Source organism: Mauremys mutica, chromosome 5 (genome assembly GCF_020497125.1).
Source record: "Mauremys mutica isolate MM-2020 ecotype Southern chromosome 5, ASM2049712v1, whole genome shotgun sequence".
Taxonomy (NCBI): domain Eukaryota; kingdom Metazoa; phylum Chordata; order Testudines; family Geoemydidae; genus Mauremys; species Mauremys mutica.
In genome coordinates this window covers 10,809,619-10,825,383 of record NC_059076.1, presented here as the reverse complement: position 1 = coordinate 10,825,383, position 15,765 = coordinate 10,809,619, and the positions used below count along the sequence as shown (strand labels likewise).

The 15,765-nt window shown below is 43.0% G+C and overlaps 1 protein-coding gene across 2 annotated transcripts in view; it reads left to right on the top strand.

Moving 5' to 3' along the window:
• Positions 1-11,762, top strand: part of EPHA5 (EPH receptor A5) — a 340,760-nt gene extending 328,998 nt beyond the window's left edge. For both annotated transcript variants that reach the window (XM_045018677.1, XM_045018676.1), the window contains exon 18: positions 9,606-11,762. In XM_045018677.1, coding sequence (XP_044874612.1) covers positions 9,606-9,711 — 106 coding nt within the window. In that variant the 3' untranslated portion in view covers positions 9,712-11,762. The remainder of the gene's footprint in view (positions 1-9,605) is intronic.
• Positions 11,763-15,765: the final 4,003 nt, after the last annotated feature.

The window sequence follows — 15,765 nt, the reverse complement described above, 5'->3', positions numbered from 1 at the left end:
GGAACCAGCTCTGACCTTGTGATGATGCAGGGAGGGAATAATGAACAAGAGCAGATGAACTGTTAAAAAAACAAAGATGCTTATTTCATTCACAAGTCTCTAGTAAGTGAGTGCCTAGTTCCCTTATATCCTCTGAAAATCCCAGCCTAAGGAACCAATCCGTACACTCTCACTCAAGTTGAGTGGTACCTGGAGCAGTCGCATTGATTCCATAGGACTAAGGTACCATGCAACCTGAGTAAGAGTGGCAGAATCTGGCTCTGAAATGGGAAATGGAAAACAGCTGATCTATGCGGCCAGGTTGTGAGATGCTGGGTGCTGAACATTTCTGGAAATCTGCCTTTTACTTAGTTGCTTAAATGGAAGCTCAGTTCTTTCGCCCTGAATTTGAAAATCTGGTCCATGGTGTATAAGCAGAATTGTTGCTAAATAAAGTGTTTTAAAGATTTTTCTTGCCCAATCTTTAAGCATAAGAATTCGGTTAATGGAAGTATAAGCTATAGCACAGTGAAAGAGACCACCGCATTGTCCCGAACTATGTTTGGAGCTGGGCTTTCAGGACAGTGTCTATTCCTGAAGCACATGCCATCTGTGGTGGTGTAAGGAATGAGCTCCATGGAAACAACTAAGGACAAAACAGCAATTTTTGCTCTGATTTCCTTGGCTTTGGTCTGTTGATGTCAGATCATTAACACGGCTGTAGCACACAGCTTTGAACTCATGTTTATTTTCATTTTCAACTATAGACCAAAGAAAGGAAATGAAGAAGGAGAGAACTCTTAACGGTGTAGACATGGCAGTTGCATTGATACTCCGGGGCACCTATTTTAACAAATGGAGGCTCAGTGCTTTTGCGCTTGCACAGATTCTTAGATTCATAGATTCTAGGACTGGAAGGGACCTCGAGAGGTCATTGAGTCCAGTCCCCTGCCCTCATGGCAGGACCAAATACTGTCTAGACCATCCTGGATAGAAATTTATCTAACCTACTCTTAAATATCTCCAGAGATGGAGATTCCACAACCCCCCTGGGCAATTTATTCCAGTGTTTAACCACCCTGACGGTTAGGAACTTTTTCCTAATGTTCAGCCTAAACCTCCCTTGCTGCACCCACGATCCCCAGGATCCTGTGTGCCATTCCTGCACACAGGTGAATAACTTGACTTGCAAATGGTGAGGCAGCCATTTTTACACATTCAGTTGCCTGATGCCTGTGCCCAGTGGTAGGTGCCTGGGTGAGTAGGGGAGAAGGTAAAGTACCTTTTAAAGATTTGGGGAAATATTTTCAAAAATGACTCAGTCCCATTTTCAAAAGCAACTTAGACCCTTAGGAACTCGGAAGGGCCTAACTCATTTATGAAAATGGGACTTCTAGGGTATGTCTACACTGCAATAAAAACCCTGCGGCACCGTGTCTCAGAACCCAGGTCAATTGACTCAGACTCATGGGGCTTGGGCTGCAGGGCTAAAAAATGCCATCTAGATGTTTACACTCAGGCTGGAGCCCAGGCGCAAGTCCCTGCCCCCCACAGGGTTTCAGATCCTAGACTTCAGCCTGAGCCTCAACATCTACACTGCAATTTTTAGCCCCCAAGCCTCAGCTGTGCCACAGGTCTTGTATCGCACTGTAGAGATACCTCTAGGCTTCTCAGGCCTTGTCTATACTTTAAACGCCACAGCAGTGCCACTGCAGCTACGCCACTGTAGCGCTCCAGTATAGACAATACCTGTGCCAATGGGAGGGGTTCTCCCATCGGCGTAGGTAATCCACCTCTCTGAGAGGCGGTAGTTATGTCAATGGAAGGATTCTTCTGTCAACCCAGGGTTGTCTACACTGGAGGTTATGTCGATATAGATACATCTCACAGGGGGGTGGATTTTTGACGTTCCTGAAAGACGTAACTATGGTGATGGAAGTTCATAGTGTAGACCAACCCTTAGGTGTTTTTGAGAATGTCGCCACTTCCCTTCTAATGTACAAGGCAACATTAAATAAGGCAAAGACATTCTTCTTCAAGTGATGGTCCCTATTGTATTCCACTGAGGGTTTATGCATGTACACCATAAGTCCGGAGCTGGAGAATTTGAAAGTAGTGGTGTCTGTTGGTCTGCACATGAGCCCTTGCTTCACCTCATTGTTTCATCCGAGGTAATAAAGGGCAGGTGGAACGATTGCATTTCCGGTTCCTTCTCTCTGATGCATGGTCCAAGTTGGAGCTGCTAGTGTCCTCTTATCTCTAACAAACCCAGTTTATAGTTAGTTTTCTAGTTTTTGCTGTTTTTAAAAGAGTTTAGTTTTTAGTAGTAGTTTTAGTAGAAGGGAGGCCATTGGGGAATTTGTTTACTAGTTCCCCCTGGGGTCAGAGTTTATTTTCTCCCCCCCAATCCCCTCCCCCCAATTCCTTCTTGTGTAAGCAGTAATGGAATGGTGTAGACAGCAACAGCCACACTCCACCCCATCGGATAAGGAGGGCAAAAACATAAACTTTCTGGGACGCAAGGTCTTCCCTCTAGACTTCAATTTTGAATTTCAAACTACCAGGCCTTGCTGCCCAAATATGACTTCCTCAACTACAGACAGTTGGAGGACTTTACTGAAAAGCTACCTCAGCAAGATCAAATGTGTTTTCAATCTATCCTGGAGGAGGGCAAACTGATGGCAAACCACTGCAGTCAGCTGTAGATGCTGCGGATACCTAGTTGTATTCTATAGCCATGGGCATTGTCATGCAGAGGGAATCCTGGCTGCCCTCATCCTGTTTCCCCATAGAGGTGCAAAATACCATTGAGGATCTCCCTTTCGATCATAGAATCATAGAATATCAGGGTTGGAAGGAACCTCAGGAGGTATCTAGTCCAACCTCCTGCTCAAAGCAGGACCAATTCCCAACTAAATCATCCCAGCCAGGGCTTTGTCAAGCCTGACCTTAAAAACCTCTAAGGAAGGAGATTCCACCACCTCCCTAGGTAACCCATTCCAGTGCTTCACCACCCTCCTAGTGAAAAAGTTTTTCCTAATATCCAACCTAAACCTCTTCCACTGCAACTGGAGACCATTACTCCTTGTTCTATCATCTGCTACCACTGAGAACAGTCTAGATCCATCATCTTTGGAACCCCCTTTCAGGTAGTTGAAAGCAGCTATCAAATCCCCCCTCATTCTTCTCTTCTGCAGACTAAACAATTGCAGTTCCCTCAATCTCTCCTCATAAGTCATGTGCTCCAGCCCCCTAATCATTTTTGTTGCCTTCCACTGGACTCGTTCCAATTTTTCCACATCTTTCTTGTAGTATGGGGCCCAAAACTGGACATGAGTCGCACCAGTTTAATCTGAAGACTCATGATTCCCTCCCCTCCCTCAAGGATTTCAGAGCCGGGTATCCATACATCTGCATCCAAGCAGAAATTCTACCACATGCCACCTACTCAGCAGTTCAGGACTCCCCAGTTCTTCCACCAAAGACCATATGCATCTCCTCATAAGTGCCGAAAGACCCAACGATCCCACCCTCCAGACTCCCCTTTGCAGTCTTCATCATCTCATGTTAACAATATTTCTGAAAGCTGTTAGAAAGCCATCAACCACCATGCAACAAATACTGCCAGGCAACAAACACGTCCCCTTTGGGGGTCACCTAGCTCTCTTTTTACCAGCTTCAAGAGCAATAACAATGGACAAGTGGGTCCTGGATATCATCCACTATGGCTAAACAATCAAGTTCATCATGCTATCTCATCCACATCCTCTACTCCAATCCCTTTTCAGGGACCACTCTCATGGCAGCATCTTTGCTCTAGAAGTAGATTCCTTACTGCAAAGGGGAGCAATAGAGTGTGTTCCTCCAGCTATCAGGGAATAGGTTTCTATTTGACTTACTTCCTGGTACCCAAGAAGAAGGGCAGGTGGAGACCAATCCTGGATCTACCATCACCTCAACTGCTTCATCCACAACCCCAACTTTCATATAGTCACGTTAGAGGCCATCATACCATCACTAGAAAAAAGGCATATGGTTTATGACTCTCAATATGTGGGCCACCTGTTTTCATATAGACATACATCCAACCCACAAACATTCCTGAGGTTCATGGTGGGTCCTTACCATTTTCAGTACAGGGTCCATTTGGACTCACTACTGCTCACCGGGTCTTCAACAAAGTTCACCTCAGGCACTCCAGGGTATTTATTTTTCCCTATCTCAGCGACTGGTTACTAGCAGCATGATCCAGATGAAACTCGAATCTGGACCTCCATGTTGCTCAGATTTCTTTCTTTCCTGAGAGTCAAATGTCAAAAAATCAACTTTGATTCTCACACAGTCCTTGGACTTCGTAGGAGCCTCCATCAATTCAGTCACAGCCTGAGCTTAGGTATCAAGGGACAGATTCCAGACTCTGCAGGAACTCGTTGACCAAGTAGTCAACAGTCTGTCCCAGTCAAGACTTGCTAATCCCTCCTTGACCACATAGCAGCCTGCACATACATCACCTCCTTCGCTCACCTCCAACTCCACTGCCTACAGATGTGGTTTGAGCATGTTTACTCACCTAAGTGATGTGCCATGGACCTTATGCTGTCAGTCACTCCATGAGGTGCTATCTTCCCTCCAGTAGTGGACCCCGGAAGGTCTGTACAGGGATCCCCTTCCTCCCATCCTCCCAGGACAGGACGATCCTCATAGATACACCCCTCAAAGGATCGGGAGCTCACATGGGAGACCACATGATGCAAGGGACATGGACCCCTCGGGATTTCAGGATGCGCATCAACATTCTGGAACTCTGGTTGGTCTGAACATGTCAAGCATTTCTCCCATCCATTTGCTCCTATCATGTTTTTAGGAAATTGGACAACACTACCACCATTTATTACATCAACAAACAAGTTGGCACAAGGTTGTGGAAGCAGTCAGTCTCTGGGATTGGTGCATTGCCCATAAGATCCTGTTTTTGGCAACCTATTTTTCAGGGACTCAGAATGTGATTGCAGTCTCTCTCAGCAGAAGATTTGTCACCAAACAGGAGCTCCATGACTCCATGCTAAATGACCTCTTCAGCTAACGGGGGTCTCCAACCAGAGACCTCTTTGCCTACCATGTCAACAACAAATGCAGTACATGCTGCTAAAGGCAGGGTGTCAGTATCCATTCTCAGGGTGATGTCTTCATCCTCCATTGATCGGACCAGATCAGCTATGCCTTCCCGCCTCTTCTACTGCTCCCACAAGTCCTCCACAAGAACAGGTGGCAGAGAGCCACAGTTCTTCTGATCACCCCATTTTGGTCGCTCCAGTTTTGGTTTCCCAACCTTCTCCACATGTTGGCCCATCCACCACTACCCCTACCCACTTTCCAGGAGCTGCTCATGCAGCACAATGGCAAGATTAGACATCCCAATGTGCAGATGTTTCACCTCAGAGCTTGGTATTTGGAAGGGCATCTTCTCTAGAATGGGAGTATTCATCGGCAGTGCAAGACATCCTTTCGAGCTGCAGGAAAGAGACAAGTCAAGAATCCCAATTGGGCCAAGTGGAAACACATCACTTCCTGGGCCCAGCAGAAAGGTCTTTCCCCCGGGGAAGTGGACATTCCTCTTCTTTTGGACTACCTCCTGTCCTGGAAGACATCAGGGCTCTCCATCAATTCTCTCAAGCTCCACATAGCAGCTATCAGTGTCTTCCACTCTCCCATGGAAGGACACTCCATATTTACACAACTGTTGACTACCATGTTTTGAAAAGGTCTCCTCAGGACTTTCCCACCCATACCACCTATCACTCCCCAGTGGAACATCAACCTCGTTCTATCAGCATTAATGAAACTGCCCGTAGAGTCTCTGGCTTCTTGCTCTATGTACCTCCTTTCCATGAAAGTCACCTTCCTACTGGCTATTACTTTGGCAAGAGCGGTAGGTGAACTTGGGGCCATAATGGCAGATCCCCCTTTCACCATGTTTCATAAGGACAAAGTCTCCCTGTGCCTACACCCCAAGTTTCTACCAAAGGTCATATCCTGGTTTCATGTTAACTAACCCATACACTTATCTTCTTTCTTTCCAAAGTCTCACGCCTCAGTGGAGGAGCGACGTTTTCTGTTAGCAGGGCCATGGCCTTCTACCTATAGAGGATAGGGCCAATCAGGAAGTCCCCTAGACTATTGATTGCTATAACTGAGAAGATTAAGGAGCAGGCAATCTCCACACAGAGGATTTCCAAATGGATTTTGGGGTGTATTACACTCTGCCAGTTGTCGCAACTGCATGTACCCCTTGGAGTGAGAGCACATTCTGCAAGAGCCCAAGCATTGACTACAGCCACCCTCTACAATCTCTTGCTTCCAGACATATGCTGAGCAGCCATGTAGTGTTCGGTGAATTCCTTTGCTTTACACTATGCCTTGGTGCAGAACTCTGCAACGGATGCCTCATTTGGCCTGGCTGTCCCCCATTCAACTGTTTCATCCTCTTCCTCACACTTTTCTCTGAATTAGGTACTGCTTGTCAGTCACCTCAGTGGAATACAATAGGGACCATCTTTCGAAGAAGAAGAAGAGGAAGTTACTTACCTGTAACTGGAGGTTCTTCCAAGATGTGTGGTCCCTATCTGTATTCCAGTCCCACCCTCCTTCCCCTCTGCTGTAGATCTGTTTGATTTGCGGTGGAGAAGGAACCGTAGATGTGGTCAGTCCACCCTGCCCTTTATCGCCTCAGATGGAACCATGAGGTGAAGAAAGGGTGCGTGCATGGACTAACAGACACGACTACTTTCAAATTATCTGGCTCTGGATGCATGGGCACATGCATAAACCCTCTGTGGAATACAGATAGGGACTACACATCCCTCCAGTTACAGGTAAGTAACCCTTCTCTTCCCCTGCTCCGCCTTACTGCTGCCCTTCTTTATAACCTTTCAGATACCTAGCACCCACTGGGGCACTAGGAAGGAAAACCTCCATGGAAGCTAGGGTGATTTGTAAAGATGATCATGGACTGCTTTCCCCAGAGGGCTTGTGGCCACACCCTGTGCAGATGGAGGAGCACCATGACATCTCTCCCCTGCGCCGGTACCACCCACAATCATGTCCAATGGCTTCATATATAGCAGGATCAGGACCCTTCACTCCAATATTTAGTTAATACAGTAGATCCCCTGGTGACAGCTTATAGTCCGAAACTGGAAACTTCTGTATTTTTCCCAGTCTCTCTCTCTCTCTCTCTCTCTCTTTTTAATCAAGAGGTATATTGGGTTATGGAGGGCATGTTATGGCAAGGGAAAAGAGCAGGGTAGTAAGTATCAAAAATTCTGGATTGGCTTTGGGAAGAGGAAACCAACTGCTACTCTAGTTTATGAGGGAGTTTTAATATTGGATTAATAGAATTGCATATGGAATGCAAACACCCACTAGCGTTTCAGGCTGGCTGGTCTGCATTGCATGGCTGGAGCAGAGTGATTCCATCAGAGAAACTATGAATGTATTAAATATTTGGGGCCAGGTTTCCAGAAAAGCTAAGCTCCCATTTTAGGTACTTTAAGTGAAGGGTCTGGATTTTCAAATGAGCTCGTCCCCCAACAGTTCCTGCTGAAAAAAAATGGGGGGAGGGTTTTGACCCTTTTTAAAAATCTGACCCTGCCATCCTATTTCTGGTATACATTACCAGCTGTGCTGTGTACTGAAAATAAATCACCCCTATTGCAATGGCATTCCCACCTGTTTCTTCATTATTAAGATTGCTGTATCAGTTGCTGAACCATTTTCACAATTCAGTGGAGGCCAAAATGAAAGGTCTGTCTCAGAAAAAGTTAGACACTTTTGCAGCCATTAAAAGTCCTTTGTTCCAAATAGCGAGCATGCAGTTGTGGTTCCCTGACCTCTGTCGCACGCAGGTTGTGACTTCCTTTATGCATCTCATGCACCAGCTGAAAGGTGGCAGTGTAACTAAACAAAGCAGGCTTGTTCCAACCCAAAAGGCTGAAAATTTGTCAGTCTGTGGAGGAGAGATCTAGCTTTCCCTTGGACAGGATTACTTGTTAAAATACCCGTGTCAGTCCTGCTCATTTTGTATACAAAACAGTTTTTGAGATACAGTCTGATGATTGAACACAGAATCCCTTAGGTCAGATTTTCAAAATAACTCTGCTCCCATTTAGACATCTGAAGGAAGTAGCCAGATTTTGGGACCTGCTGGGTGCCGAGCGATTTGGAGAAACTGGCCCCCACAGTGATCAGTATTCTTCTAGAGGGGAGGGATTTTCAGAAGTTCCTGAGCACAAGTCCCAATGATTTTCAGTGCTCCTAAATTACTTGGGCACTTTCGAAAATCCCACCCAATGTGCTCATGAAACTCCCATTGGCATCAATTGGAGTTATGTGCATGTAGGAAAAAGGAGATTAGAACCCTTATATCGTAAAAATTGCTACATCAATTACTCCAGACCTGATTTAGAAGGCACTTCACAGGTGGAATTCTAGAGTTCCTCGCATAGAAAGGCTTCAGGACGGGGCCCCTCATCCCTTCAGAATCATTGATAGGTATTCTAACAATCATGTCATCTTATGTCAGAAACATAAATACACATGACTGGATCCTTCCCTCCCAAACATTAGCATAAATAATAGCCCTAAAGCCATATTATGACATAATTTTTACAGCAAAATTCCCCATTCAAATTGTTCTCCTTAAGAAAATATGACGTCCTAATAGGATCTTTAATATTTAATTCACTTTTAGGTAAAAGAGCACTTTCTTCTGCTTAATGCTGGCACCTACTGGTGGAGACAAGCAACAAAATCTTTATACATTCTACAGAATTTCCCAAGAATCAAGCATGGTTCATTTAACAGCCTCCAACCCAATAAACTGCCAGCAGATTATCTTGAGTCTTGTAGTTTATATCCACATAACCCATTAAGATAATTACACTGAGCCCCAAAAGTCTGTCGCCCAGACTGGGAGGTGTTTGTCAAGGAGTGGGAAGTCTGAACTGGACGTCCCTAGTGTGCTGAATTGCTCCTGTGGTATAAACGAGCCCACTTGGGGTTTGGCTAACACACATATCGAGCAAAACAGCTTGATTAAGAGGCTGATTTTCATACTAGTGCAGCCCCCAGCGCTCTCACTGCAACCAGACGTTTCTGTATGTGTTTGATAAAAGGAATAAAGCTTTGACTCTCCAATCTGATGAGAAAATTAAAGCCAGAGGCTATGCCATCATTTTGATGTATTCACTGTAATCTGCTCAGAACATCAGCCGAAGGAAATAGTTTCGTCTGGTGCGATGTTCAGATCAGATGTTTCACATTTACACAGTTAGGTCCAACATTTTCAGAATGAGGAGATCAAAGTTTGGCTCCTAGCTCCTTATTTAAGCTCTGGCCTGCTATATGTTCCTGGCAAATTACTTCACTTCTCAGGGCCTGAGATTTCCCCATCTGTTTAAAAAAAAAAAAAAAGGATGATGATACCTCCTTTGTAAAGCAGTCTGAGATCCATGTATGGTAAGCGTGAGGTGTTAGTATCACTATCCATTTACAGCACCTAAAAGTTCTTACATACTGAGATCTGCCCACAGTAATCTAGAGAACCTACATGTGCTTTCTCCACACAGGGATTTGAGGCGGCTCGGAGTGACACTTGTTGGTCACCAGAAGAAGATAATGAGCAGCCTTCAAGAGATGAAGGTCCAGTTGGTGAATGGGATGGTGCCATTGTAACTTGGTTTTAAAGTCACTTTCTCAAGTGATCGACCCTGCACTTTGTAAACTAGCCCTGAGATTTATTATAAGAAAAAAAGAAAAAAAAAGGGAAAGTCAGTTATTTCTATAACTGAAGGACATTGGCTGGCCTCTGCCACATAATTTATAATCAGTGTTTGACTAAAATTTTCCTTTCCTTCCTATTTGTGTCTTCATATTCATGAAGTAAATGTAACATGCATGGAAATGGATCTACTGTACATGAGGTTAACCATTTTCTTATGCTTCAGCAACAACAACAAGAAAAAGCCTTCCCACCACACTTTGTCTGTACATGGAATATATATAGAGCACCTTTATATACTGGATTATGGCAGCACATGTTAATACTTCCAAGGACTTACTTGAATGGAAAAGTTTTGTAGCCATTCATGGGCTAACAAAAGCTGCAGTTTACTGAAGTTTACTTCAAGTCTTAATTGTCTACAGAAGTGTATTGAAGAGCAATATGATTAGATTATTTCTTGATAGATATTTTGTTTTGTAAATTTAAAAAAATGCTGTTACACAGCATTAAGTTATAGAGACTAGTGTAGAAACGTTGCTTGTTCAGTGGCAAATACAATACAGGGTGTATATTTTTCCCCCTCTGTGTTATAAAGTTCCTTTTAATTTGCTCTTCTGGGAGATGAATACATGATTAATATGTATATACTGTACAGTTTGCTACACACCCAGGTACAAGGATTTTTGGTTAGATTTGGTTTTGATTGGTTTGGTTTTGGTTGGTTTGTGCTACCAGTTTGCTTGTATTTTTGCCGCTCTTTGGTTCAAAAACAAAGCTTTCAGGAGTTTGAATTACATATGTGAGGTAACAAGCATGCATTTCAATAAAAGTCATTTCTCTCTCTGTTTCTACATGAGCCCTGGATATTAAGGGGCAGGTTTCCAAAGCATAAATGGGAGTTAGCCATCCAACTCACATTGACTTTCAATGGCAGCTGGGTACCTAATTTCTTCTGTACCTTTGAAAGTCTCCCCCTAAAATATCCAGCCTGGCTCAGCACTCCTGTGTACTGTAACCAGTCTGCTGCAAATGGACTTAATCTCAGGGACCCATGTGCTTCCAAGCCAACTGGGTCTGGGTGGAGACTAGTCACTGTTTTTAGCTCTGGGTCTATAGGGCACACTCCCAGGCTCAGACCTCTTGTCTTGAGCCTTTCCTTGGCTTGTCAGTCCACCACCCTAGTCAATAAAACCAGTGCCTCTGACCACCTGAGCCACACAGTTGCTTACACACGCTTGCCCAGAACTCCACTGAGGCTGTGGGTTCTCTAGGGTATGAGGTTAATGCCTTAAAGGACAACATGGCAGGGAAGCAGGGAGCACAAGCTTAGGCAAGGAATCTCTTCACCACAGACACGTTACTCTTCAAAACATTGCAGTTACAGAGCATAAAAAAATAACGAAAGTCCTGAGTGCTCCATTAGTCTGATCTCACCGCTCTTGTGAGCCTGTGGTCTGGACAAAGTCCCTCCTGCCCTCTTGTTCCACCAAGACATTAGTTCTGTGGTGATAGGCAGTCCCTGAACTCAGAGCAGCATCCTTCTTAAGTGCAGTCTCTGTCTCCTTCACCCAGGTGCTCCTCTGGAAAGCTTATCCCTCCTCCCCTCAGGCTCCAGTGTAGAAAAACCATAGTTCCATTGAGTCAGCAGTTGGGAGACCATCAAAGTGGGTGGCCCTAGACTGCCATATTGATGCTTTCTCCTGATGTCCCTTCAGTGAGATGTCAAGCAGCTTTCTTGGGTAGGGTGTCTATCTGCAAAACAATTCAATAACCTTCCCTTGATTAAGGTTAGGCTTGTGTTTGGCACATCATACAAAATGGAGTTCCTAACACAAGATGGAGGTTACAGTTTGATTCTTTTCAGTGTGGTAGCCATATTGATCCCAGGGGGGGAATGAGGTAATCGTTTAATGGACCAACTTCAATTTGTGGAAGAGACCAGCTTTCGAGCTACATAAAGCCAGACCTGAAGAAGAGCTCTGTGTAGCTCAATAGCGCATCTCTCTCACCAACCAAAGTTGGTCCATTAAAAGATATTACCTCCCCCACTTTGTTCCAGTTTGATACAGACATGTCCCACTCTGTCCCAAAGCATACGGGAGCAGAAGAGGAAATGTGCTCAATTTGATACATGCAGTGGAATCCTATAGTAATGGAGTCATTTGTTTGAACATGCACATTGTAAAGCACGGGTTCAAAGGAACCTTTGGGAATTAGGCACCCAGCTCCCATTGAATCCCATCTTGAAACAATGAGGGACTTTGATTGTATTTCTGTATAGGTGGAATTCTCCAATTGTCCATAGTAGGCCTCATAGTTTGTTTTAAGGAAAAAAAGGCTCTGATAAAGATAGGGATTGAAAGACTTGCTCAAATAATGGCAAATATTTTTCATTATTCTACGGAATATTCGTTGTTTATATGGGTTGGATAGCATCTTGCAGCATTCTTTCTTGAAGATGATATCCTTTCTTTTCTTCACCTCTGGCAAAAAAGAGCACCTAATCTGTTGCTTAAATTATTCATTCCTCTCACTCAGAAGCAAGTATCTGAATACCACTTTAGTTGTTCTTAAACATTTCTTCTTTTTATAGTTCCTCAACCCCCCAAATACAAATAGCAGCTTCTAATAAAACAAAATCTCTCACAAGGAAAGATTTTCTATGGGGCTTGTGCTTCTAAATCCCTTTGGTGCATCTGCGAGTTTCCTGCAAACTTGTTTAGTAAAAGCATACACCTAAAAACCCATCTTCCTTCTAGAACTGTTAGTTACTTCTCAGTCAGATATGGTACCTTTCCAATTGGTGACAGGTGCAGGGGTGAACAGATGTAGGAAGAAGTCAGATGTGTCTGGAAAGGGAGTAAAGAAATGCCTTCTTGCTACATCTGTTCACCCCTGGACCTGTCACCAATTGGAAAGGTACCAAATTCATCTGCAAATGTGAGAAATGGAAAAAAGAGACAATGTATACAGGGAGCTTTCATGAGATGCAGTGAGGCAGCAAAGCAGAAGGGGAGGTTTGACAAATCTTGATTGTGTGATTTCTTGTCCCATTGTTTTATTTTTGTCAGCCACTGGGCCACAAAGAAAAACAAAAACAAATCGAGACATAACAATTGCCGCACATAAAGGAGATTTGTCAAATAATAAATAACGTTATTAGAGCTGTCGGGGGAACCATTGTGGGATCCTCTGCGTCTTCCTGCCTGCAGTGCTTTGTAAAATAATCCGTAGGAAGACAGACAAAACAACTTATTTCTTCTGGAGGAATTCTTCAATTGCCACTTGCATCAATCATCTGTACTTGGAGAGAGTTTTCTTAGCAACTTCCAGCTCTTATCCTCTGCCTTTTCTACCTGTTCTCTTCAGTCACTTGTTAACTGATGGAGTGAATTAGCGCTCTGTGAAAAATGCAAGGGGGAGTTTGGTTTTGTTCTTTTTTGTGGGCTTTTAAAACAAAAGTCCCTTGGCCATTTGTGTTTTTCAAACGCATATACAGTGTTTGGGAGATTTACTACAGGAGGGTGAGAATTACCTTCCAAGAACAGTGTAATCAATTGCCATTTGTTGGACCATCCTTCAGAATATCCTTATGGTTAACTAGTAGAAAAAGGAATGCCCATAACCAGATTGCATTTGTTAACAGACTGGGCACTTTTTCTTAATTATTTAAATACATATACAAACCTTGTTATATTTAATGCCAGCACTTCCGATGCTACAAATCTGTTTATAAGAGACTCTGTATATGAGTGAAAAAACCCATGACCATGATTTTTAAAAAGAGGGGCCTAAATAAGTGCCCTGATTTTCCAAAGTGCAGCCAAGGTTCCTATTGTAGCCAGAGAGGGAGCTGCTGGGTGCTCAGCGTATCGGAAAATCAAGCCATTCATTTAGCCATCCTAAATATGGATTTGGGGTCCAATCCTTAGACACCCAGTTTTTAAGCTGGAATTTTCAAAAGAGACCCTGGGACTCAGGTCCAGATCCCCAATGCTATTTAGGCTCCTAACTCCCATTTGATTCCAATGGGAGTAGGCATCTAACTATCTTTGAGGATCTGGCCCTAGGCACCTAGCTCCCTTAGGTCCCTCTGAAAATTGCAGCCTAAAATCTTAGTCAATGAATCGTTATTTTACCTTAGCAGAGTTGGGATATCATACAAAGCACAAGCAGAGAAATTTTCGCTTGGAAGGTATTTTTTGTTATTATACAAGAAAGGGTAGCAAGTAAAATCATATACTGTAGGTTAAAATCAGGTATTAGAAGTGGAATATTGTATATAGTGTCATGCAGTAGAATCAGGTCACAATATTTTTCTGGTTTTGCTCTGTCTAAGCATAGAGGGGGGAAAAAGCTAAGTACTATAGTTAGCTGTGCTTACTAGTGGTGTACCAGAAATTAAAACCTGAAAGAAAAATGCAAATGTTACCTACGTTAAGATGGTGAAGTTTGATCCTCAGAATTAAAATATTAGCTGTACTTAGAGTATATAGCTAGGTAAGTCAAAGTGGTTTGCTTTTCCAACTCAGTAGCCCACATGGTTACATAGATTACTTTTTTCCAGTCCATTTTGCTGCTAATTGTAAGGGAATATTTCAAAGGGAATGGTAGATAGGAACATTCTTTTCATAACGTTCTTTTTCATCTCCGAAGGAGGAAGTCTTTCTAGGCGCAGTTCTTGTTTAGAATGACCTCCCTTTATTCTTTGGAGAAGTTATCTAATCATAAAAGAAAAAAAAAGAATACTGATAAAAAAAGTCAGCTGTAAACTTTATTTATTCCTTCTATATGTTAACAAAAATATGATGAAGGTGAAAAAGTTGTGTCTATTCGGTGTTGAATATAAATATGTAGAAGTCCCAGTGGTCAAAAAAATGTGACTCTCAAGACTGCTGTAGTTTTGAAACTAGTCATTAAGAAGTGTGTGAAATACATTGATAGCAGTCTGAGAGTAACATATAGTTTCGAGTCCTTTATTATTAAGTCCATCTAAACCCCTTAGTGCAGGTGGGTCAGGACTCGGAGCACCTCTATTAAACACTGCCTCAATTGCATTAAACTCAATTTCCTGCATTGGAGTTTTAACTCATAGAAGGCTTAGCATTGCTGTATTTATTTCCTTTTATTTTTATTTTTTTCCTTTGATGCTTTATGTGCATTTTGTTTGTGTACATGTTTTTGTAGTGTAAGATATAAAATTTTATATTTTTTCATAAAAAATAAAAATCTTTGAATAACAGTGACATCCTGATGTGGATCCCGCTCGTGCTGTTGGTACTTTGTACATAATCCCAACTAATCATTCAAAATGATGGGGTCTAAATTAGCTGTTACCACTCAAGAAAGAGATCTTGGAGTCATTGTGGATAGTTCTTTGAAAACATCTGCAGCGGCACTCAAAAAAGCTACCAGTATGTTAGGAACCATTAGGAAAATGATCCAGAATAAGATAGTAAATATCATAATGCCACTATATAAATATATGAGACACCCACCCCTTGAATACTGCATGCTGTTCTGGTCGCCCCATCTCAATAAACATATCTTAGAATTGGAAAAGATATAGAGAAGGGCAACAAAAATGATTAGGGGTATGGAACAGCTTCTGTATGAAGAAAGATTAATAAGACTGAGACTTTTCAGCTTGGAAAAGAGACGACTCAAAATGATGATCAAGGTCTATAAAATCGTGACTGGTGTGGAGAAAATAAACAGGGAAGTGTTATTTACCCCTTCACATAACACAAGAACGAGGAGTCACTCAATGAAATGAATAGGCAGCAGGTTTAAACGAAAGGAAGTATTTCTTCACACACACACAGTCAATGTGTAGAACTTGTTGCTAGGGGGTGTTGTGAAGGCCAAAAGTATAACTGGGTTAAAAAAAATAGGTTAGTTCATGGTGTACAGGTCCATCAATGGCTATTAGCCAAGATGGTCAGGGATGCAACCCCATGCTCTGGGTGTCCCTAGCCTCCAAGTGCCAGAAGCTGGGAGTGGAC